Source organism: Leptopilina boulardi, unplaced genomic scaffold (genome assembly GCF_019393585.1).
Source record: "Leptopilina boulardi isolate dan_hultmark-lab unplaced genomic scaffold, ZJU_Lbou_2.1 LbouV2_364, whole genome shotgun sequence".
In the NCBI taxonomy this organism is placed as follows: Eukaryota; Metazoa; Arthropoda; class Insecta; order Hymenoptera; family Figitidae; genus Leptopilina; species Leptopilina boulardi.
In genome coordinates, this window is record NW_026137934.1 from 121,102 (window position 1) to 147,190 (window position 26,089).

The 26,089-nt window shown below is 26.5% G+C and overlaps 1 protein-coding gene and 1 long non-coding RNA gene across 4 annotated transcripts in view; one reads left to right on the forward strand and one right to left on the reverse strand.

Moving 5' to 3' along the window:
* LOC127286903 (uncharacterized) overlaps positions 1-26,089 on the reverse strand; it is a 342,205-nt gene that overhangs the window by 108,592 nt on the left and 207,524 nt on the right. Inside the window, exon 12 of the long non-coding RNA XR_007843811.1 lies at positions 6,035-6,144. This is a non-coding gene — a long non-coding RNA (uncharacterized LOC127286903). The remainder of the gene's footprint in view (positions 1-6,034; positions 6,145-26,089) is intronic.
* LOC127286899 (uncharacterized) overlaps positions 1-26,089 on the forward strand; it is a 160,648-nt gene that overhangs the window by 94,580 nt on the left and 39,979 nt on the right. For all 3 annotated transcript variants that reach the window (XM_051313525.1, XM_051313523.1, XM_051313524.1), the window contains exon 4: positions 24,400-24,524. In XM_051313525.1, the coding sequence (XP_051169482.1) occupies positions 24,400-24,524 (125 nt within the window). The remainder of the gene's footprint in view (positions 1-24,399; positions 24,525-26,089) is intronic.

The window sequence follows — 26,089 nt, forward strand, 5'->3', positions numbered from 1 at the left end:
ATAATTTCTGTATTTACTCTCTAAATTTGAATCAGCGAAATCTCGCTGATTCTCAGCTATAAGTATACCACTGATTCCAATCAGCGTATATGCACTGTGATAAATTAGTGAAAATTCACTGATTTTTCAGCGTATATACGCTAATTGGTAATAGTGGTATACTTATCGCTGATTCAAATTTAGAGAGTAAAAAAAATTTAATTGATTCAAATAAAAATTATTTGTTTTAAGGAAATATTTATTTAATAATAGTCAAGTAACCGAATACTTAAACAAAATAATTTTTTTTTAGTGTACAACAAACTGTTATTAATGTTAACAGTATTAATTGTAGAGTATAAACTGTTAACTGTAACTGTTGTTAATTATAACTACAGGTTATTTATTAATTTAAAAAAAGTTACTTTGATTTAAAAAAATTTATTCAAAACAATTAAAAAAATTTAAACAAAAATATTTCTTTAATTTAAAAAAAAAGTATACTGTCTTTATCATTAATATTGAATATTTTCTCTCTAAAAAAATAAGTAAATTTTTTTTTATATCTTCTTCGGAGAATATAGAACTCGAAAGACTTTTAAGTTAAATTATGTTAAATTCGCGAGAAATCTTCAAGAGGGAATTGTAATCGAATATTCGCGCGTTACTTTTAAAAAGGACGTCTTTTTTTTGCAGGTTTCTCTCTCTCTCTCTCTCTCTCTCTCTCTCTATATATATATATATATATATATATATATATATGTATACAATATATCTATATCTATTGTCGTCGAGAGGATAAATTTCGTCCTCAATAAAACCGATGTCATCATCGCATAATTCACGTTTGAAATTTCACACCGAGACTTCGTGTCTTATAACTTGACTTTTGCGTCTCTCCTTGTCTTGACATGAGAGCAGTCACAGTATCCTCGAGATGTTGGAGTATCCCGAAAGTGCTTCCGCCGTTGTGCGCGCATTAGTCGCCATAAAGTGTTTCTAATAGCATTTAAGCATCAGCACACGCGAGAGAAAGCGACAGAATTTCCATTAAATTAATAGTAATTCTCATTACTCTTAAAATTCCCTAAGCTTTCCACTTGCTCAGTGTGTGTGTGTATGTGTGTGCAGTATAATTCAAGTACTGCGAAAATAACGCGCGAGATAAGATTTCACAAGAAAATGCACAAGCAGCTTATATATATTATATAGAGTGCAAAATAAGAGACAAAAAAAAAATTAAAAGCACAAGGGTCTTTTAAAAATGCACATTAAATCTCAGTAACTATTCTCAAAACTAACATTCACAATGAAAAGAAAAAATTTATTTCATTTAAATAATCGCATACTTGACACAAATAAATCTAATAAATCAAATAAATATTTATTTGTATTTACAATAATTAAATATTTATTTTGGTTAAACAAATATTTATTTGTATTAAATAATTATTGTTTTAGTTAATTAAATGGTATTGATTCAAGAAATTATTGATTCAAATAAAATTTATTTCATGAAAATAAAAATTATTTGGTTCAATAAAAATTATTTGATATTTATTTGTTAATACTTAAGTAACCGATTATTTGAATCAAATAATTTTTTTTTCCCAATGCATTTCTTAATTTTGAATGTAACTACTATAAACAGTACTTCGTTGATGATAATTGTTCCTAACAATACCTTTGTCAATCTGGCTTTTTGAAAATAAATTTTTTTTTCTAATTTTTGTAAACTATGGTTTTTTTGCCTCTGTCTGAGACATACTTAAAACAACTTTTTTTGATTTTTTTTTTCTTGTATAGAAACGGTAATAATTTTGATTTCTTTTCTACTTATTTGAAATATTAAATTAAATTAATATAATACGATAGCCATGGCTATCGTTTAATTTAATTAATGCATTAATAGAATCCACGTCAGATAATAGAAAATGAATCATGAAAAATTCATCTCCCGAAAATCTTAATGCTTTTCATATTCTCCTCTTGTGGACTTAACTGCTTCCACCAAACTCATCGTACGGGATTTTCTTCTGGATTATCATTCATACTTGGAAGAGAAGATTTTTCCGTACGATACTATCTTTCTCTTTCTCTCTATCTCTTTCTCTCTGTATTGCACTACGACAGCTTTGAATGGTCTTTTTTCTCAGCTAGATAGAATAAAATTCTACATAATCGTTGAGTGGATATGTACTAGTCTCTCTCGCTCTCTCTCTTTTTTTTTTTTTTGAATAAAAGAGAAAAAAGAAACGCTTTTCTTTTTTTTACATGTTTTAAAATTTTATTTTGTATTCTGTCCACGTTTTTTCTTTTCTTTTTGTTTATGTGTTTTTTTTCTTCTTTTTTTGTTGACAATATGTGAAACTGCATTGTATACGAATGCCAGGGGAATATAAACAAAAAGCCTTCGTTCGAATTAGCAGGGCGTTCTGGCAAAACCAGAAACTGCAGCATTAATTTCTCCGCAGTGTTTCTCGCTGGATTTTGAGCCATTTTAAATGGCTACTATGTTCAGTTACCACTTTGAATCTCATTTTCAACGTGGCTGAATCCACAGAATTGTTAGTAGAATACTTTCTTGAGAACGCGATTTCAAAAGAAGTTAATTGAATGCAATTTATTCACAACCCCCCCCCCCCAAAAAAAAAAAGAAAAGAAATCAATTTATTATCAAGTTGAAAGTTACTTTAGAATTATATTCTTAAGTTATATTATTTTGAAAATTAAATTCATTTTTTTAAATTAATTATAAGATAACTACAATGCAAAAATGTCAATAAATGATATGAAAATAAAAGTATAATGTAAAGTAATATTTGTAAATGAATGTAATGTAAATTAATATAATGCAAATTAATATAATGCAAATTAATATAATGCAAATTAATATAATATAAATTAGTATCAAAATTTCAAAATTTTTGATAATTTTTTAATTTCGAACAAAATTTAAACTTTTCATATTTCAATTATATTTTTTATTACTTTTACATTATTTACAAAAAAAAAATTAATTTTCCCTGTTTCCGCTATATGAAAATTAATCTCCTACTTTTTATTCAAAAATATTAAAAAAAAAAAAAAAAAACTTCAAACAAATATTTTAACATTAAAATACATAGTGATTAAGTACTTTTATATTTGAAAAATATTCAAGCCCTCATATGAAGCGAAATTAAAATATTGAAAATTCCACTTTACATTATAAGGGTCGCATTCTATCGGTAGTAAAGTTTTAATAAATTTTTTTTTTAATTTCACATTTTTACTGGAAAATTTTTTTTTTCAAAGTATCGAAAAAATAGTTTTTATTTTATATAAACATAATTTATTATTTTTTTTTTTTTTTGCTTTTTTATTTTTAGTAAGTAAATAAAATTCTAAACTTTCTAAATATTTGTGCAATATTTTTATATTAAATAAATTCTCTTTATAAAATTCGCTGAATATGAATTTTGTTTACTTGTTAAAGTTGCAAAATGAGAATTTTTTTTTTAAAATGACGACCAGAACTAAAGGGGTAGAAAAGTTTTGGACGCTTATAGCCATTTCAACGGTCTGGTCGACCGTCTGCCATTAATCGTGGCCCCGCACAGGCCATTAGTGCTCGTTGAAAGGGGTATAAAATAATTTACGCGTTCGCGGTTTTGCTAGAAAAACGATTCGACTCACCGTTGAGATTTCAAGGTAATTCAATATGTGCTCACGCGTTGTGTATATAGAATAATAAAAAAAAAGAGTTTTAAAAACCTTTAAAAGTCAATTTCCCGTTACTTTAGACTCAAACTTCTCTATACATTTTTTTTTTGCCAACTGTGAGACAAAAACTTGTAAAAGTCTTTTTTTTTAAACTTTCATTTATGCAGACAAAAAAAAAATATATTCACGGAAAATTTTTATTCAACAAAATACTTTTTTAAAAAAATATTTAGCAATAACAATTTTCAAAAGTAGAATTAATTTTATTTTTTTCAAATATTTTTTTCAAAAAAAAAATTTTATCTGAAACAGCGAAAGATATTACTCGAATAGAGTAAGATTTAACTGAAACAAAAAAATAAATAAAATAACAAAAATTGCAATTAAAATTTTTGCTATTTTAGTGTAATTTTTCGCAGTTTGATATAAATTCTTTTTTTCTATGTAAATAATTACAAACTTTTAAAATATACTTTTTAATTTCTTTTCGAGAAATTAATTTAAAGATTCAAATTTTAATTTGTAATTGCAAGAAAATGTCAAAATCTTGACAATTTTTTTTCTTTTTTTTTTTCATTATTAACTCGTATAGTTAAAGGGAAATTTTCCAGTAGAACAGATTATATTAATAAGAGAAGCTGGTTTGAAAAAAAAAAATCTGCAAATAATAAAGCACTGTTAATCCAGACGGCAAACTATAACAACCAGGCATGGGTAACAACATATATATGTATACAAAGGCACGTTTATATATATATATATAAACGTTTGTTACGTGTGTACTCTCTGAAACTATAATAACGTACAATTAGTTGTTATTACCACTGAGGGCATAAAATTTCGTTTATAAAAGTTTCTCATTATTTCTTCTAAATGCCAAGTTTTACCGAATGAATGCATTTTGTCCGGTTTCATTTACTTTGTTTTTTTTTTATTTTCTATTTTTTCCCTCCGAAAAAGAACTTTTTTTTCGATTACAACAATTGTCCTGTAATTATTTTTGTTGAAATAATAAATTTTGTCGGTTTTTAAAATTGCAGAAAATTAAAAAGAAAAAATGGTAGATTAAACGTATAAATATTATGTTGTATTCACATTCGATGTTTTTACTTTTTATTATTTTAATTATTATTTATAATTTTTAATGACTTTTTTTACTTAAAACAAATTTTTTTGTTTTTTATTCTGAACAATAAAAACTTGTTTTTTTAGTTTGTTATTTTCTATTCCAAAATTCTTGTTTTAGTAATTACATAAATTTTTTTTGTTCTTTATTCTGAACAATAAATACTTGTTTCTTTTACTTTATTATTTTCTGCAAAAATATTTTTTTGTTACATTTTTTTTTGGTTTTTTATTCTAAACAATGAAAACTTGATTGTTTTATTTTGTTATTTTCTGAAAAAAAAATTTCCGCTAGTTATTACATAATTTTTTTTTTTTTGTTTTTTATTCTGAACAGTGAAAACTTGTTACTTTTATTTTGCTTTTTTTTTTGCAAAAAATTTTTTTTTATTATATATATTTTCTTAAAATTTGTTACTTTGTAATATAAAAATTGTTTTTAAACTTGTTTTATATAAAATTTTGTATTAAAATAAGTTTTATGTACAAAATAGAAAAATTAAAAAAACATTGTATAGAAAATAACAAATTAAAAAAATTTTTTGTAGAAAATAACAAAGTAAAACAAAAATTTTTCTTAATGTAAAAAAACAATTAAAGAACAATTACAAATAATTAAAATAACTAAGGTAAAAACAACGGAAGGTAAAAATAACAATATATTCAATCTAACATTGTTTTAAAAAATTTAATTTATTCATAATTCTAATATAATAAAAATAATAATAATTACTATTGTTATTTTTATAATATTAATTTTAATTATAATAATAGTAATAATAATTATATATTTGAATGATATAATACCTAAAGTAATAAATTAATTAGTGCATTAATGCAAATAGTAATTGGATTGTAACTTGACTTCTAATTTCATTTAAACGCAGTTTGATATCGATTAGGGGGTGATGAGGGGCAATGAAAGAGAGAGAGGGGGGAGGGTTTTGGTATTACGAGTTCAACTCTGATTGTAAAGCAGCGCTCTTATGCTACACTTCAGTGTTCTGGCCCTGTTAAACCGGAAATAACGGCGTAGCGGAATGAGTCCCTTTCCGGTGGGTTAAGTAGCCGATAGAAATGCATAGCGGTTGGTCTATGTGTACAAACTCTAGGGCAGCTTGTAGCAACTTTGAATATACATATACATAGATACATATATATATATATATATATATATATAGCAAACTACGATGTAGAGAAGTATCTAATGGCTATTTCTACTTACCTCTGTAGATGGGCATTATTCTATGATCCAGGTCTAACTTCCGGGAGCTTTGCAAATTTCGACGATCTTTCGCGTAATCTCCTTTAAATGCTCAACACTAAATCCAAGTTCTACAAACAGAGAAAATTCACGACTGTTAAGAGAATATGTATTACAATAATTATTTAATACATGATATGCAAATGCTACAATTATTTATGTAATTTTCACCATTTTGGAAATAGTATCACAATAGGTAATATTTAATAGTAATAATAATAATATTAATTATAAAATATATACATTTAATTACAATAATAATAATAATAATAATAATAATAATAATAATAATAATAATTTAGTTAGAACTAAAAATATTATTTTTACTGTAACAAGGCGGAAGAAAGTAAATATACGGAAACAAATGTTTATCAGGAACAGCGATATATTTTTCTAGAATAATGAAAACTTTCCCTGTTTTAGTGAAATATAACGCTGTCTCAATGAAAATTATCGCTGTTTTTGAAAATTTTTTCCGTGTGCATTACGTTGTTATTTAAAAAATAATTTCGAGACTTTTTTCTTTTTATATAAAGCTCTCGTATGGATTTTCAAGTTTTCATTTTTTCAAAAAAAAAAAAAAAAAACACGAAATTTAAAATAGTCAAAAATTAATATTTTTTTTATCGACACAAATCTGCATTAGAGAAAAATGAGCTACTAATTTAAATTAGTAAGAATATTAATTAATTTAAAAAAATTTAAAACTACAACTAGTCCCAATCAAAAAATTTACTAATGGCACAGTACTGACAAATACTGGCGCAGTACTGGCACCCAGTATTGGCGCCAGAGTTGGCACCAGTATTGGTAACCACTACTGGTTCAGTACTGGCCGAGTACTGGCAGTTTTGTAATTTATTGTATACGAAAAGAAAGCTTTAACTAACAGAGATAAGTTTCACTCCAGGTAATACTTTTTTGGTGTACTTAGGAAAAAGTGTGTGAAATTTTTAGTAACCCAAGACAAATTAAATATTAATTAAATTAGTCAACTAACTAATTAATATTTTATTATATAAAATCGAAAACACCAAGAATTTTCATTCCTTCTTATAATATGTATTGCAAATTATTATTTTAAAAAATTAAAAAAACAAATATAAAAATATGTTTATTATAAAACCAAAGTTTTTATAATATATAAAAACGGTTCAGTAAAAATAAAAATGTTTATAAAATAATTATAATGTATATAATTATTAATTATGCAAATTAACTATTTAATTATTTTTTTATTCACTTTAATTTATTAATTATTATATCAAATATAAATAAATTAACATTGAATTCAATTCAATTTACATAAAACAAAATTAGTTTACAAATTAACTCATCACAAATATAATGATTTAATAAATAATGAATACTAAATTCCTGAAATTAGGTAATTATTAAAAAAATTATCTAAATTATGTTTAAATTAACATAAAATTTTTGTTTATAATTCAGTTTTGGAAAAAAACTGAAGAATAACATCCAGAAACAAATTACAATAATTTTATTGACCATTTTTATAATTTCTATTAAGAAAGGTTAATTATCCCAGGTAGAAAAATTAACATTACTAACGTTACTAATATTACTAACGTTACTAATGTTACTAACATTAGTACCTATAGAAAATTAAGAAAATATTTCTAAATTGTATTTTAGCAGAAACTTGTCGAAAATCGACCACCAGGAAGTATTTAATGTTCTTACCCGCACTTTTTATAATTTTCATTTCTATTATCACTTCCACTTTTTTTATTTTCATTACCGTTTCCACTTTCACTTTTTCTAATTCTCATTCGCACTTCCATTTCCACTTCCACTCTTTCTAATTCTCATTTCCATTTTCACTTCCACTTTCACTTTTTTATTTTCATTACCACTTCCACTTTTTCTAATTTTTATTCCCCCTTCTCTTTTTCTAATTTTCATTCCCACTTCTATTCCCATTTTTTCCACTTCTAATTTTCATTAGCTGTTGCCATTTCGACTAAAACTCTTTCTAATTTCCATTTACACAACCATTTCCACTTTTTTTAATTATCATGGATGGAAATTAGAAAAAGTGAAAGTGATAATGAAAATTTAAAAAATTAGGAATGGAAGTGGGAGTGAAAATATAAAAAAGTTGTAATGAAAATTAAAAAGTGGAAGATGAAATGGGAATGAAAATTGGAAAAAGTGGAAGTGAAAGTGTGAATGAGAATTAGAAAAAGTGTTAGTGGCAATGAATATAAAAAACTGGAAGTGGAAATAGGAATGGGAATGAAAATTAGAAAAAGTGGAAGTGAAGTGGGAATGAGAATTAGAAAGAGTAGAAGTGAGAATGGAAGTGCGAATGAGAATTAGAAAAAGTGTAAGTGGAAATGGGAATAAAAATTATAAAAAGTTTAAGTGGAAGTGAAAGTGGTAATGGGAAAGTAGTGGCAAAGTATTTTATATTATTGATAATATAACATTTGTGCAATTTTACTTGCGATTGTATTTAATTTTTTTTATAAACAAATTTATTTATTTTTAGTTTGATCGTTTAAATTTTTTTTTGATTTATTGCATATATCTGAAAACAAAAAGAAAATCTTGCAAAATGTTTTAGACTTAGTCTCAGGAAACTTTTTGTTTAAATAATTTTACCCACAGAAAAGCAAAATAAAGTAAATTTTAATTTTGAAAAATAAAATCAAGTTGAAAAAATTTTGATAAACAAAATATTTAAACAAAAAGATTCATCGGGTTCACTCTAGAACTTTTTGTAAACTAGTATTATAATAAAAAAGAAAATCTATTTGAGCCAGTACTGGCTCAATATCGGCTCAGTACTGGTTTGCCAGTACTGGGAGGGTGGTACTGCATCAGTACTGATACAGTGAAAATACCAGTACTGGTTCAGTACAGACTGCCCAGCCTCGGCAGTAAATACTGAACCAGTACTGCGCCAGTAGTCAACTCTGGTATAATACTGAAATTTTTGGTTGGGCTACTACTTAAAATTTACTTAATAGTAATATTTTACTAAAAATTAGTAAAAAATTCTTACTAATATGATTTAGTAGTTCATTTTTCACTAATTCAAATTTAGAGAGTGAAAAAAATTCGGAGAAATAATATTTGCAATCAATTTTTTATACACGAAAAATGGTTCGTCACTGAAAGTATATATTGATTTTGTTTAAAGAACAGTAATTTTCAGGCAAAAAAAAAGGGTTTAATCCCCCCTTTCCTTTTTTTCTTTATTAAATTGATTGTAGAGAGAGAGAGAGAGAGAAGGAGAGAATACTGGTGGAGTTGAGAGACTGGTGACCGCGACATCGACCGCCGATATCATTCACTAATTTCGTGCACTGCGGCCCCAAAATTGAATTATCCACCGAACACGGCCAGGCAAACCAAAATTAATAGTTTTGGCCGGCAAGGAAAAGGGACGCGGCAGCGGTGGTGGCTACGCCCGCAGAAGCTTGCAATGCATGCTTTGGATATTGGGGGCAGAATGAGAGCGAGCGAGAGAGAGAGAGGGAGGGAGATAGTGGGTTGGCAGGCCCGCAAGCAATATATCAGGACCCGTTAGAACCGTCCGAGTAATATACCGCTCGGTCAGCCTGTTTAGAAGTAATAAAGCGCAACCCAGGGCCAAGGCAAACCAGAAAACAAGAAAATCATCCTACTAAACAGATTACAATACCAATTTTTGTTCACCGACAAAACATTAATACAACCCGCCAAAAAACTTATCCGTATAGTTTAAGATATAAAAAATATAAATTCTACTTTTTAAACGTTTGTAAATTTTTGTCTTATACTATAAGACAATATTTAGTTTAAATTTCTGCGATTTTATCATTTTTTAAGTATAGTACAAGTGCATATTTAATTAGAAATTTTGAATATTTTTATTTTTATCAGTACAAGTGATTTTAGTCAGACAATGATAAAATTAGAAAGTCAGTAGTAAAAAGTAATATTTAGTAAGGTTTTCTAAATTTTCATATTTTTATCAGTAGTACAAGTGGTTTTAGTCAAACAATGAAAAAATTAGAAAATCAGTAGTAAAAGTAAATATTTAGTCAGGTTTTCTAAATTTTCATATATTTATCAGTAGTACAGGTGGTTTTAGTCAAAAAATAAATAAAATAGAAAATCAGTAGTAAAAGTAAATGTTTCGTCAGACTCTCTAAATAATTGAATTTTTTGTCAGTAGTACAAGGCAATATTTCAGTTTGATTTTGTACACTTTTGTAATTTTATCAGTAGTATAAGTAAATATTTAGTCAGACATTGTGAATTGTATTTTATAATTTTATCAGTAAAACACTTATATATATATGGGACGTTCCACGTCAAACGGAACAGAGCTCTAGCCAAAAATTGGCTTGATAAAAAAAATCGTTTAAGGTCTGAAAAAACTTGTACACTCTTGTACTTTCGAAAGCAGCTGGGCGATTTCAGAAATTCAATATGGCGGCGCCTCTAGATGTGATATAAGTCATCAATGTTACGATTCGACAAATACAAACATGAATAAAATTTCCAAAATTAATTAAATTGAATCAAAAAATACACTTTTAAGCATTTTTGGGGTCGCTGAATACGAATCTGAAGTCAGATTTTAAAAATTCAAAATGGCGGATCCAAAATGGTGGTCGATTTTTGTTATAACTCAATTTTTTCTCAAAACTGGTTACTCGGGGGTTTTTGGGGTCGCTGAATATGAATCTGCAGTCAGATTTTAAAAATTCAAAATGGCGGATCCAAAATGGTGGTCGATTTTTGTTATAACTCAATTTTTTCTCAAAACTGGTTACTCGGGGGTTTTTGGGGTCGCTGAATATGAATCTGCAGTCAGATTTTAAAAATTCAAAATGGCGGATCCAAAATGGTGGTCGATTTTTGTTATAACTCAATTTTTTCTCAAAACTGGTTACTCGGGGGTTTTTGAGGTCGCTGAATATGAATCTGCAGTCAGATTTTAAAAATTCAAAATGGCGGATCCAAAATGGTGGTCGATTTTTGTTATAACTCAATTTTTTCTCAAAACTGGTTACTCGGGGGTTTTTGGGGTCGCTGAATATGAATCTGCAGTCAGATTTTAAAAATTCAAAATGGCGGATCCAAAATGGTGGTCGATTTTTGTTAAAACTAAATATTTTTTCTCAAAACTGGTTACTCGGGGGTTTTTGGGGTCGCTGAATGCGAATATGTTGTAAATAAAATAATAATAATAAAAAACTAAGCGCACATGAAAAATAAAAAAATAATATGTAAAATTAATGAGTAGTAAAGTGTTTGTAAGGACTTTTGATATTTAAATCTTTCTTTTACATAGGTAAAATCATAAAGCTCTAAAAAATATACACTGTTAGTTAGAATGCTATCATTCATAAAAGGTTTCAAAGACACTTGGCTAAAAAATATACAAGTGCTCCTTTGTTTTAAAAATAAGCGACCTTTAAAACACTCGAATAACATATTTAATCAAAAAAATCTAATTTTATAATTAATTCATCCACACCGAAAACACCCAAATAACAAGTTTTGAGAAAAAATTGAATTTTAACGAAAATCGACCACCATTTTGGATCCGCTATTTTGAATTTTTAAAATCAGACTTCAGATTCGTATTCAGCGACCCCAAAAACCCCCGAGTAACCAGTTTTTTAAAAAAATTGAGTTATAACAAAAATCGACCACCATTTTGGATCCGCCATTTTGAATTTTTAAAATCTGACTGCAGATTCATATTCAGCGACCCCAAAAACCCCCGAATAACCAGTTTTGAGAAAAAATATTTAGTTTTAACAAAAATCGACCACCATTTTGGATCCGCCATTTTGAATTTTTAAAATCTGACTTCAGATTCGTATTCAGCGACCCCAAAAATGCTTAAAAGTGTATTTTTTGATTCAATTTAATTAATTTTGGAAATTTTATTCATGTTTGTATTTGTCGAATCGTAACATTGATGACTTATATCACATCTAGAGGCGCCGCCATATTGAATTTCTGAAATCGCCCATCTGCTTTCGAAAGTACAAGAGTGTACAAGTTTTTTCAGCCCTTAAACGATTTTTTTTATCAAGCCAATTTTTGGCTAGAGCTCTGTTCCGTTTGACGTGGAACGTCCCATATATATAGTGGGGCTTTCTAAACTTTAATAATATTTTTATCAGTAGTACAGGCGGTTTAAGTCAGACAATGAATAAATATAAAAATCAGTAATAAAAGTAAATAACCAGTCAGACGTATTAAACGTTTGAAGTTTTGCTAGTAGAATAAGTCAACACTGTAAAACGAGAGGTATTAATTTAATACCAACTTTAGGTACTAAATTTTGCCTTTTGGTTCTATTTTAATACCTAAAATTGGTACTATTTTAGTACCTTCTTTTTACAGTGATTATTTTGTTGCACATACTAAATTAGTTTTTCTAATTTTACCAGTAGTATAAGTAAATATTTAGTCAGACAGAAAGAATTTGTTTTTGTAATTTTATCAGTAGTACAAATAAATATTAAATCCGACATTTTGCACTTTTGTAATTTTTTCAGTAGTACATGTAAATATTTAATCAGACATGCTAAACGTTTGAAATTATGTCAGTAGTACAAGTCAATATTTAGTTCTACTTTTATAATTGTTTTAGAAGTAGTACAAGTAAATATTTAGTCAGACATAATAAATTAATTTTTTACAGGTAATTTTAGTCAGATAATGACTAAAATAGAAAATCAGTAGTAAAAGTAAATATTACACTTTTCCACCTGGTTATATATTGTTCATTTTTTTTTTATTAATTTTCAAATTACATCTAATTATGCATAAATAGCGAAAATAATTGTCTTCCAAGTTAATTTCTTCCCGAAATGCATTTCACGCTTCATCTATTTGATATAAAACGTGATCCTTTGTAAAGTTTTACTACCTATTAAGTCGTTATTGCGAGAGAGAGAGAGAGAGAGAGAGAGAGAGAGAGAGTTTTGTGAATGAAGAGCCCAAAGTGATTGCATCAAATAGTCGCTTTTACCATACTTGGAGTGTTTATAGTCGGATTAGCAATTCTATTGGCAATATTATACTTTCGTATGTGTATGGGGAGAAAGAGAGAGAGAGAGAAAGAGCAAAAGAGGGGAAAACTTAATATAGTAAAGATTGTATTTGTCTTGAAGGGAAATTGAAAGTTCGATTTCGAGTGTCTTGTTCCCCCCACCCCATCCTCCATTCTTTCCCCTACTTCTTTTTTCACCCTAGACACTTGGCTGTTATTAAAGAAGAAAACTCCTCTGTCATTGCTCGACGATAGTTCTCTCTCTCTCTCTCTCTCTTTCTCCCTGGGACAAAATGGAAAATTAATTTGAAAAACCTTTTAACCGCGCGCCTTCACCTTTCAACACACTCTCTTAACGCTCGATTTAATCCTGTAATCAAAGTTATATCAATTACTCACTATACACTTTTTTTCCTCTCATCCTCCGAGAACCCTTCTCATCGTGAACTTTCTTTGACATTTTTCAGCACTTTTCCCTCTTCTCGAACCTCGTTTAATATTTCTTATATAATGAAGATTAAAGATGGGTTAAAAAATTAAAAACGAAACATTTTTTTTTTTTTTGTAAATCACTTGTGTGGTAATTTTTAAAAACGTCACTTTTTTTTAAAATTGGTATCGAATAGAAAATGAAATTCTTAGCAAATGAGATTTTGTAAAGTGCACATAAAAATTTAATAAAACTGAAATTGGTTTTCGAAAGGTAGAAAATCGAGAGTACCGTTCTCTCTCTCTCACTCTCTCTGGTGCAAAATGTTCATTGGGAAAATTGAAAAAAATAATCCTTAACGTTAAGAGGTTTTTGCTTCGCGTTAAATATATAATACGAGCTTGGATTTCTTTTAACTTTCTCGACTTAAAATTATTATTTAAAGTACACGCTGTGGAAATTAAATGAACTAGAATAACAGAAAAAGTTAACAAAGAAAATTTTCTTTTTAATTAAAATAAACTAATTAATTAAAATTACTCCCTAAAAAAATATAATAACAGTAATTATAAATATAACAATGCATAAAAGAAAAATAAATTAAAGAAGCAAAACAATCAAATTTGAACAAAAAATTATTTGGAAAAATATATTATAGAATTTATATATAAACTAGTAAATTTAAAATGAAACACATAAATATTGTTGCCTGATCCTTTCTGAACATGAAATATTAATCTTAGAACTCTTGACGGTCTCCATTAAACGACAAAAAAAAACAAAAGAATATAAATGTATGATAGATTCTTTATCGTAAAGAACTCTCGAGAAGTTCAAAACTCTCAACGTTTGTTTTCTTCCAATTGTCAAGATATTGAGATGGAAAATATTTTTGTCGCCAAGTTCACTTGTTTAAAAATTGTTCTCGGATTTCAATCTCAAGATCGAGGACGAGAGCGTCTCTTCCTTTTCGTTCTCGCTTCATTGAATTTAAAATCAAATATATATTTAAAAAAAAAAATAAAATAAATATAACTCTGCTATGTGATTCGCTTTTTTATTCTCTATTGACTGTCTGTTTACACAGTATGAATATCATTAATCTTAGAAGAAGGGTTTTTTTTTTCTCAAAAACTGTTGGATTTCTGTAATTAAAATTATTTTGTAATTTTTGTCAGTAGTACAAGTCAATATTTTGTCATGCTTTTTAATTTTTGTCAGTAGTAAAAGAAAATATTAAGTCAGACGTGATAAACATTTGAAATTTTTTTAGTAGTAAAATGCATTATTTAGTTAGACAAAATACTTTTTATAATTTTATTAGTAGTATAAGTTAATATTTAATTAGACAGAATGAATTATCTTTTCTCATTTTATTAGTAATACAAGTAAATATTTAGTCAGACAGAATTAAATTAGCTTTAGTAATTTTGACAGTGGTACAAGTCAATATTCAGTTAGACATTTCATACTAATTATAACTTTATTACTAATACAAGTCAAATATTTGGTTTAGGTTTCTAAATTGTTGTAATTAATCTTTTTTTTTTGAATTTTGAAATTTTATCGGTAGTAAAAATAAATATTTAGTCCCAGTTTGTAATTTTTGTAATTTTTGTCAGCAATAAAAATAAATATTTAGTTATGTTTGCTAACGTTTTGTAATTTTATCAGCAGTGCAGGTGGTTTTAGTCAGACAATGAATAAATTAGAAAATCAGTAGTAAAAAGTAATATTTAGTCAGGTTTTCTAAATTTTCATATTTTTATCAGTAGTACAGGTGGTTTTAGTCACACAATGATAAAATTAGAAAACCAGTAGTAACAGTAAATATTTAGTCAGGTTTTCTAAATTTTCATATTTTTATCAGTAGTACAGGTGGTTTTAGTCAGAAAATAAATAAAATAGAAAATCAGTAGTAAAAGTAAATATTTAGTCAGGTTTTCTAAATTTTCATATTTTTATTAGTAGTAGAGGTGGTTTTAGTCAGACAAAGAATTTCTTAAAAGATCAGTATTAAAAGTAAATGTTTCGTCAGACTCTCTAAATAATTGAATATTTTGTCAGTAGTACAAGTCAATATTTCAGTTCGATTTTGTACACTTTTGTAATTTTATCAGTAGTATAAGTAAATATTTAGTCAGACATTGTGAATTGTATTTTATAATTTTATCAGTAAAACAATAGTGGGGCTTTCTAAACTTTAATAATATTTTTATCACTAGTACAGGCGGTTTAAGTCAGATAATGAATAAATATGAAAATAAGTAGTAAAAGTAAATAACCAGTCAGACGTATCAAACGTTTGAAATTTTGCTAGTAGAATAAGTCAACACTGTAAAACGAGAGGTATTAATTTAATACCAACTTTAGGTACTAAATTGCCTTTTGGTTCTATTTTAATACCTAAAATTGGTACTATTTTAGTACCTTCTTTTTACAGTGAATATTTTGTTGCACATACTAAATTAGTTTTTTCTAATTTTCCCAGTAGTATAAGTAAATATTTAGTTCTACTTTTATAATTGTTTTAGAAGTAGTACAAGTAAAAAATTAGTCAGACATAATAAATTAATTTTTTACAGGTAATTTTAGTCAGATAATGACTAAAATAGAAAATCAGTAGTAAAAGTAAATATTAAGTCAGCCTTTCTAAACGTTTGTGATTTTGTCAGTATAGTACAAGTCAATAGTTAATTAGTTTTTTTTTTAATTTTTATAATTTTATCAGTAGTAAAAGTTAGTTTTACTCAGACATTTTAAACGTTTGTAATTATTTTTAATTTTGATTTTGTAATATTCTAATAAAAAAAAAACTATTAATTATCAATCATTAGAAAAATATTTTTTGGAAATAATCGAAATGAAAATTCAACTTTTAAATTTGAATATTTCCACACACATATATATATAGAGGGAAAATTAAACGCTTGAACTGCATTAAGCATTAAATGCTATAACAATGAAAACGCAGAGCAAGCGTATGTCGAATTTTTCAGCAAATTATTGGAGATTAGCGCCGCGAGAGAGAGAGAGAGAGAGAATTTTTGAAAAACAGAGAAATTTCCAAATTCTCTATCTCGTATTTAATTATATTGATGATGAGTAATAATTTGATTTTGTGAATAAAGTAAAAGAATTATTATTTGGTGAATGGTAGCGCGAGGGGCTTATCAGAGTGCGTAATGCAGCATTAAGCGTACCACATAACAAACATTCATACGCAGGCATGCAGCCATTTGGAGGCGAGGCGGTGTGTGTTGTATGATGGTGGCTTGTATTTTGGGTTGAATAGCCATACACCCGGTATGTATTACTGGCTGAAAGCCAGGACCGGTGCCTACAGGTACTATCACACTACTGAGTTTTATTGTTATTTACTGTGACAACGACTCGCAAGCTCGAGTTATTAACGACGCTATTTCTACAGGCCAACTATGAAGTGTCAGAATTGTTACTTTTCAAATAGACTATATAAAAACTAATGTCGATTAGATATTCTCTGCCTTCTTTTTATTATTTCAAGAATAAATCCAAAAAAAAAATTATTTTCTTATTCCCAAAAATATTAAATTTAAAATTTTTCCCCATAATTGCAAAAACAATTTTACTTTTTGAATTTCAAAAGTTAAAGATTTTCAAACTAATTTAAATTATCTCTTATTCGAATTTATAAATTTTTTTTAGTAAGTATCTGAAATTTCTCCCTTAATATATGAGATTAATATTCTTCTGGTTATAATTTTCAAACAACTTTTGACAGAAACTGTCAGAAATTAACAAACGACATAAATCTTGTTAAGGAATATTTATCTTCTTCTGTGAACAAAATATTCCATTTTATATAAAAAAAAAATTTACATTTTTCTTTGTATTAGTTTTTTTTTTATATTAAAAGTAAAAGAAAGAATAAAATAAAAAATTTATTTCATACATTAACGAAAGAATTATTTTACGAATTTGTAAATAATTTTTATACTTCAAAATATTTTGCTATAAATTCCATAAAAAAGTTTTGAAATTATTTTTTGGGAGTAATTATTTCAGAAAATGTTCACTTTAATATTTTACTAGGTCACAAAAATTATGAAGAAAAGAATTATTTTTCAAAATGCAGAGACAAAAAAATTTCAGACATTTACTTAGGCATGTCTGGACAAATACCGCTGTAGGATTCTTCTCGAATTTTCCTTCATTAAAAGAGAACAATTTTCATGAAATTCTGTATAATAATAATCAACGAGAATGTTAAATTTACCAAACATTCCGCATATTTTGTACTACATATTATTATCATATATATAACAACCAAGAATGAAGAAAAATAATTTCCCCTTTTTTTCATAAATATGAAAAATTATATTTTTCGAATTTTTAATTCTTATACAAACAAAAAGATGAAAAAAGAAATTTAATTCTATTTTATTAAATTAATAAATATAAAATATTTCAATTTCAAAGAAAAATAAAAAAAAAAAAAATTTAATAAAAATAACGTGTCAAATCATATTACTAGTGTTTGAAAAAGAAATTTCGAAGCGGTTACACCAAAACCCAAAAATCACACGTCATTGAGAATAAAATTGAGTGGATTCACAAAGCAGGAGCAGAAGAAAAGTGGAAAATTGAAGTGTCGTAGAATTGTGAGAGGCATGAAGAGACTTGTCGATATTCGACATGCTCCATTTACCACGATACATACACGAGCAAGTATATATATATATCACACAGTTTTCTTTTTTACCTTCACTCGCTTTTCTTTCAAGTTCTATCCCTTAACCTCTTCTCGTCATTCTTCTTTCATATTTTCACTTCTTTTTTTTCACACCCCATTAATAATATCTTTACAGTCAGCTGACTCTATTTTAATCTCCCAAAGATTCTTTTTACTGAAAAAAGAAAATAAAAATAAAATATTGATTTATAATTTTTTTTTTCGAAATTTAATAATAATGAAATATTTTTTTTTCACACTTAAGCTTTTAATGAGGTAGTTTTATTAGTTCGCCTTTCATTTTATACTCGTTCAAGGAATGTTCATCACAAATTCAAATAGCGAGAACGACATCGTTTAATGCAAAAAAAAAAAAGAAGAAGAAAAAAAAAGTATATGTTGGCTTCAAAAGAGGAGGATCTCGTACTCTTGCTGCGAGGGAAAAGTAATGGTGTCGGATGAAATATAGGCATAGATATTGGCTGCGAGGATATCCCGCATAGCAGTTTTATTATAGCTCAGCGGTGCAGAAGCGTTTGCAAGTTTTCGTGCATTATATGAAGATGACGATGAATTTTCCACATTCAGTCTATACCATTATTTTCATTTTTTACATTATGCACAAAGACAACTCTCTCTCTTTCTCTCTTTATATATGTATAATTTTTGAGAATAATTAATTTTTTTTTTTTTGAATACACATATAAATATAAAACAGTGAATTGAAAATAAAAATTGAAAATAATTCAAAAAGGAGCAATAGACAAACAGATTGACGTTTAAAATCATTACGATTCAAGAGGCAAATTCAGATGGAATCATTCCCTGAATATCAATTCGAATACTCAACGTTAAGTATCAATCATGAATAAGTGAGCTTTTCACATTCACAAACGAATATTTCAGATTGCTTATATAAATTGAAAAATGCAATATATATTTTCAACTTGAAAATTATGAAGATAATAAAAATTTTAATTAAAAATATTAAATTATCGAGGTGGAAAAAATAAATAAAAGAACAAGAAGAAAGAAAGAAGAAATAAACAGTTTTTTAAAATTGTGAAAAGGAATATTTATGCACATTCCATTATATGGTTTTTATTCATATATCCATATTTGTGTCATTTAGAAAGAAGTATAAGTAAATTAACTCATTTTGTTGCTACAAATTATACCTTATTAAAAAGTTCCTATCACTTTTATGGAAGCTGTTTTTCTGAGAGCGAAACAAACAGATACGAAAGCATTCTCTCTTTCGCTAACTCTGTGCTTATATACTTGATGCCATTTTATTCAAAGAGAAGTGTCTGTTTAACTGCGTCGGATAAAAGTATCATCAAATAAACTTCTCTATATATATATACACATATACAATATATACTTAAACATACACATCTTGCGTCTTTTGTATTTCCCCTCGTATATTCTGCTGAACGTAATTAAACAGACTTATTATAAAGCAGTTTTAAACTATGAAGCTTTTATTAGCTACTTTTAATTTTGCGGTTCACTTTTTAGCTAGCAGTGGAATTATGCAGTGTGCTACTTAATTATCAGTTAATGTTTTGAATAAGCGAAATATGTTTCAACAAAAATTTTTTTGAATTCATTTTAAATTTCATGTATTATTGCAAAAAAAAATTAAAATAATTCAATTCCCACTATTTCGATTCTTGTATAAAAGACAGAATTTTTATCTAACTGAATTTTTTATCGATTATGTAATTTTATTTCCATTTTCATTTTTACAATTTCATTTCCACATTCACTTTCACCTGTTTATTTCCACTTCCACTTTTGGTTTATTTTCACACCAATTCACTTCCACTTTTACAATTCCACTTTCACTTCTACTTTTACCCTTTCACTACCACCATTTTATTTTCACATTCACTTTCACCTGTTCATTTCTAATTTCACTTTCATCATTTTATTTCCGCTTCTGCTTTTACCATTGCACTTTCACTTCTACTTTCACTAATTCACTTCCACTTCTACCCCTCCATTTCCACCTTTTCACTTTCACTTTTACAATTCCTACTTTCACTTCTACTTTTACCCTTTCACTACCACCATTTTATTTCCACATTCACTTTCACCTGTTCATTTCTAATTTCACTTTCATCATTTTATTTCCGCTTCTGCTTTTACCATTGCACTTTCACTTCTACTTTTACCCTTTCACTACCACCATTTTATTTCCACATTCACTTTCACCTGTTCATTTCTAATTTCACTTTCATCATTTTATTTCCGCTTCTGCTTTTACCATTCCACTTTCACTTCTACTTTCACTAATTCACTTCCACTTCTACCCCTCCATTTCCACCTTTTCACTTTCACTTTCACTAATTCACTTCGACTTTTTCCATTCCACTTTCACTTCTACTTTTACATTTACCATTCCACTTTCATCATTCCAGTTCTACTTTCGTGAAAGTCGAACAGTGAAAGTGGATTAGTGAAAGTGAAAGTGGAAGTGTAAATGAAATTACATAATCGATCCCAAAGCAATTTTAATAATTTCCAATAAAAAAGGGAATTTGGAATTTTTTATATACTGAAGTAATTTTTACAATAATATTTTTTTTTACTTTTTACAATAAAAAAAATTTGTGTTTGTAACATATTTGGAATCATTTAATAAATTTTGCATAAGTATTAGCAATGCTTAGAATTTGCATATCTGCAATTTGTTATTTATATATATATATATATATATAGCTTAAAGTTTTGCCTATAGATCAATCAGAATTTCGGGTATGTGTTGGCATTCTGGGATTCCCTGTAAGCTCGTTCTTCTACCACAAATCTTGATTAACCTCCTCTGTCTTCGTGTCTCTCTCTCTCTCTCTCACTCTCTCTGTGGGATATTTCAAAGTGCTCGGGACAATGCCTAGTTCCTTCGCTTTAGTTGGGGTGGCGCGCGCGATACATCACCTCCCAACTATATTATATCCAGGGCGCTTTCGAGAGACGTTAAAACCGTTTAAATCTAGCTTTACGTCAGAAATGCAGTTTAACACTTAATAATCCTTAAGAAAAAATTCAAAACCAGTTTGCGAAAATTATATATGCAACACCTTAATTTATTTATTTATTTCTATGAAAATCAATTCCTCTTATGATGTTAATATAAATAAAAAATGCATATAAGTTTTAACTAAAGAAAAAAATAAGAAATAGAAATTTTTATTCATTTGAATCTCGCGTGTTTCCCTAGGGAAATTTAGAGGGAGAGAGAGAGAGAAAAAGAGAGACGGAAAGAATGTAGTGAAAAACAACTTTGTCCTAGATAACTTGCTTTGTCCCGATTAATTCTACTTTATAGTCAAAAAAAAAGAATAAATAAATGAAGAAAGAAAGATAAAAATTCAAGAATATTACAGATAGTAAAATTATCAAATGTCTGACTAAATCTTTTTTTATACTACTGATTTAAAATTATTAAAATGTCTGACTATAACTTTATTACTTCTACTTCTATGATTAAAAAAAGGAAATTTTTAATTAGAATTGACTTGTACTACTGCTATTTTAAACCAATTTACCTAACAGAAAATTTTATTACAAAAATGATTAGAAAAATTAAAATTAACCATATAATTAAATATTTTACTTAATTTCCTTAGACTTAAATTATATTATTAAACCAAAATTCACTAATTAAATTTTGTCTGATTAAATTTAAATTTTACTACTGCTAAGAAAAATACACGAACTTAAAATAGAAATACACGAACCTAAAATTTTCTGTCTGACTAATAGCTGATCTGTACTACTGATTTGTAAAATTAAAACATGTTTAAACAAATCTGACAATATAAAACATTTCTGTTGGTAGTAAAAAAAAATTATTTTAAAATTTTGAAAATAAAATTTAAAATATAATCAAAATTAATTTTTACTACTGATAGAAAATAGAATGGTTCTGTCTGACTAAAGCTATTCTTTTAATACTGACACTAAAAATACAGGAATCTACGATGTCATGTCTGACTTAAAGTGGATTTTACTACTGGAAATGAAAGTACTACAATCTTCGATGTTTTGTCTGACTAAACTGTCTTTTACTACTGATACTAATATTAAATTAAATTAAAATTAAATTTTATCAGTGACGCTAGAAATAAATTTATTTTAAACACTAAAAATACGAACACTAATTCAAACCTTTGTCTGACTGAATACTGTCTTTTACTACTAATACAAAAATTACAGCCAATTAGAAGAAAGTCGTGTCTAACGGAAAAGAACAACTAAGTAAGTAACTTTCACGACTAATGAAAGAAAAATTACAAATTCTCCGAAAAAATTTTGTCTGACTGAAACTCGATTTCTTCCACTTCTACTAACATTAAAATGGAAATAAATTAAGAAAATTTTATCTGAAAAATGACTTTCACTTGTACTAAAATCACACTGAAAAAAAATTTATTTGATTCAAATACCGGTGTATTTGGTTATTATCAAATAAATATTTACTTGAATCAAATGTGTAGTATTTGAATCAAATATTTCAGTATTTGAAGCAAATACCATTTATTTGATTCAAATAAGAAATATTTGATTCAAGTAAATATTTATTTGATAATAACCAAATACACCGGTATTTGAATAAAATAAATTTTTTTCAGAAATGATTTTTTTTTTAAAAAGATAAAAAAATCTTTTTCTTTCAATGAAAAATCGTATTTTCAAATTTTAAAAAATTTGTCTTTTAATTTACAAATAAAAAGATAAAAAAAATAGAAAGAGTCACTAAACTGAATAATTTAATAGTTTCGAGCAACAAAATCAGTGTCTCGAAAATTCGTTTACTCTCGTGCACCAACTGGAGATTAGTTAGTATAATTAAGCTTTGCCTGACCTCACGAACCTAACATGTATGCTCACGTTTTGCAGAGTTAGGATTTCTACAATATATATATACATGTATATATGTACATTTTTTTATCCAACAAGATATTATCGAAATGTAATTTATTGATCTCTATTCCAATCTACATATAACTAGAGATTCATTTAATACGATAATTAATGATTTACTGATAATTGAATATAGGGTTATCTTAATTATTTTCCCTACTATTTACAGTAAAAACAAAATGTAGTAATTTTTGTTTTAGAAATTTACTAAAAAAGAAATAAACTAAAATTAATTTTTGCAATGAAACTAATTTTGTAAACGGAAAAAAAATATTTCAGTGCAGATAGTTTAGAATTTTATTTGGAATTAGTTAAAATTACTTTTCATTTTTTTTTATTATTTTTCTCCATATACATATAATTTCAGAGAAAAAAAATTTATTTTCCAGTCTTTAAATTTATAAATTTTATATTATAATTTAGTCTCTTTTTTTCTCTCTATTATCAGTAAATTGTCAATCCAAAGTTTTCAGAATATACCTTTTAATTTACTTTCCTATGCTAAAGTGACTCCTGCAAGAGGTCAAAGGGGAAAAGTCGTCTTTCGTAGAAATTGTATTCTGTTAGTAAAGCTGCCAAGTTCCTAAAGTTGCTCACATGTATATATATTTTATTCATGCGTCTCTCATGTACAATGCCCTTTTATAGAAAATGCAACGTCAACTCTTTTGTAAAATAAGTTAAGTACTTGTGCATTCATTCTCCCAAGATATATTATATACTTCGTATTTGCCTTTCATATATATAATTTTAATTATACATAATAGAGATAAAAATTAAAAATTTTAAATATTAATTTGATCTCTCCTAAAAAAAAATATAAATTCATAATAATATTTTATTTATTTTAATGACTTAATAAAAATATATAAAATTAAAAATATAAGAATAAAAAAAAAATCGAATAAAATAGAAAGTATAAAAATTTTAAAGCTTACGATTTTTATCGAATATGATAGGAAAAAAAACTATTAAAAACAGAATTCAAATTTCAAACATTGGAAGAAAATAAAATCGATATCTCTAAAATATATAATTAAGTATGCATAAAATTCATACGTTGATATCATATATTTTATACGAGAATGGGATGGTCAAAAATGTTGTAAATCTGACATGAAAATTTATATGAGAGCAAAGGGGAGGAAAGAAGATAGGAATTTTATATATTCCTTTTTTAAAATGCAAATTACGATTTTGCTTTTTTTTTATTGCAGAATATCAGCGCCATTTCAAGTAGCAGCAGCAGCCCTGATCTTTGCTGGCACGATATCAGCCATGATCGGTCATTGTTACTCGGATCACAGGACCCTTGTGGCTTGCGGCTTATTTCTCCTTGGCGGTAAGTTTCAAGAGAGAGAGAGAGAGAGAGAGAGGGTTTTGAATCTAAATAGCAAAGTAGAATCCAACCCATTGAGAGAGGTTTATCTTGACGCGAACACACCCCCGAGAAAATCAAATCTATGAAATTACACAACATCACGGGATTGAGAATTACATACATATATGAAAATTTGATTTATATTTACTGCTAATATATTGTCCGTATTACAATTGTCCAAAAAATTAAAGTCCCACAAAAAGGAATATTATAAAAAATGAAAGAAATTTTTTTCTTTCTCTTCTCAAAATCAACTTAAAAAAAAATCAAAATTTAATTTCTAAAAGAAATTTAAAACAAAATTAATTTTGAGAAAAATCTTCTCGATTTTAAATGATATGAAAAAAAAAATTTCTATATTTTATCCAATCAACAGTTATTATTATTACTCGATCAAATATTGAGGTTAAAAAAACAAACAATATATTTGTATTTATTTCGGTGCTTGTTATTGATGAACAAATCAATTCATAATAATTAACAGGTTTAGAATCTAATTTTTCACGCCAATATCAAATGGATTTGTTGCATAATAATTGGATTAAATGTCATTGATGTGATATCGTGTCCATTCACTAATAATACACTAATGGAAACAGTCAATAATTTGACCGGAAATTCTCACATGATTGACAATTTAATTGAAATGGTTTATCAATTGGCCTTTTAACCCTCTTCCCATACTTCATTTTTATAGAAAAAAAATATATATATAAAATATTGTTCTTTCTCATCAAAAACAAAAATATTGCTTTTTAATCAAAATAATTTCGAGTATGAATGTGTTTTTTTTTATGCTAGTAAAATTATAAAACATTTCTTTAATTTCAAGTATATAAAGAATTGAAAAAAATGTTTCTTCAAATAAAAGAAAATTGTTTTTTTTTTTTTTAATGTACATAACAGAGAAATATTTTATTGGCGTTTATTTGAGACAAATAAAATTTATTTGAGGTAAATAAAAAAATATATATTTGTCGCAGAGACTAATAACTTTTTATTTGTTTTAAATAAAAAATATTTATTTAGTACAAATAAAATTTTATTTAAAGCAAATAAAATTTTTATTTAACTCAAATAAAATAAATTTGATACAAATAAATATTTATTTCGTTCTGAGAGAAATGTATCCATATTTATTTATCTCATTTATTTGTTGCAAATATATTTTATTTCATTTAATTAAAAAATTTATTTGAGCCAAAGAAAAATTTATTTAAATGACAAATAAAATTTTTATTTACGCCCAATAAATAAATAAGTGTACACAAATATACGTTTATTTAATTCAAACATATATTATTTTATTAAAATAAATCATTCCTCTGAATGAAGATTATTCTTTAAACAATGAAAATATTTCTTTAAATGAAGATAATTCTTTAAATACAGAAAATATTTCTTTAAACGAAAATTATTCTTTAAGTAAAAAAAAAAAAAATATTTTTAGATGCTTTTAAGAAACTGACCAGCTCTCTCTCTCTCTCTCTTTCATTTTTTTTCATTCTTTTCTTTCTCTCTCGATT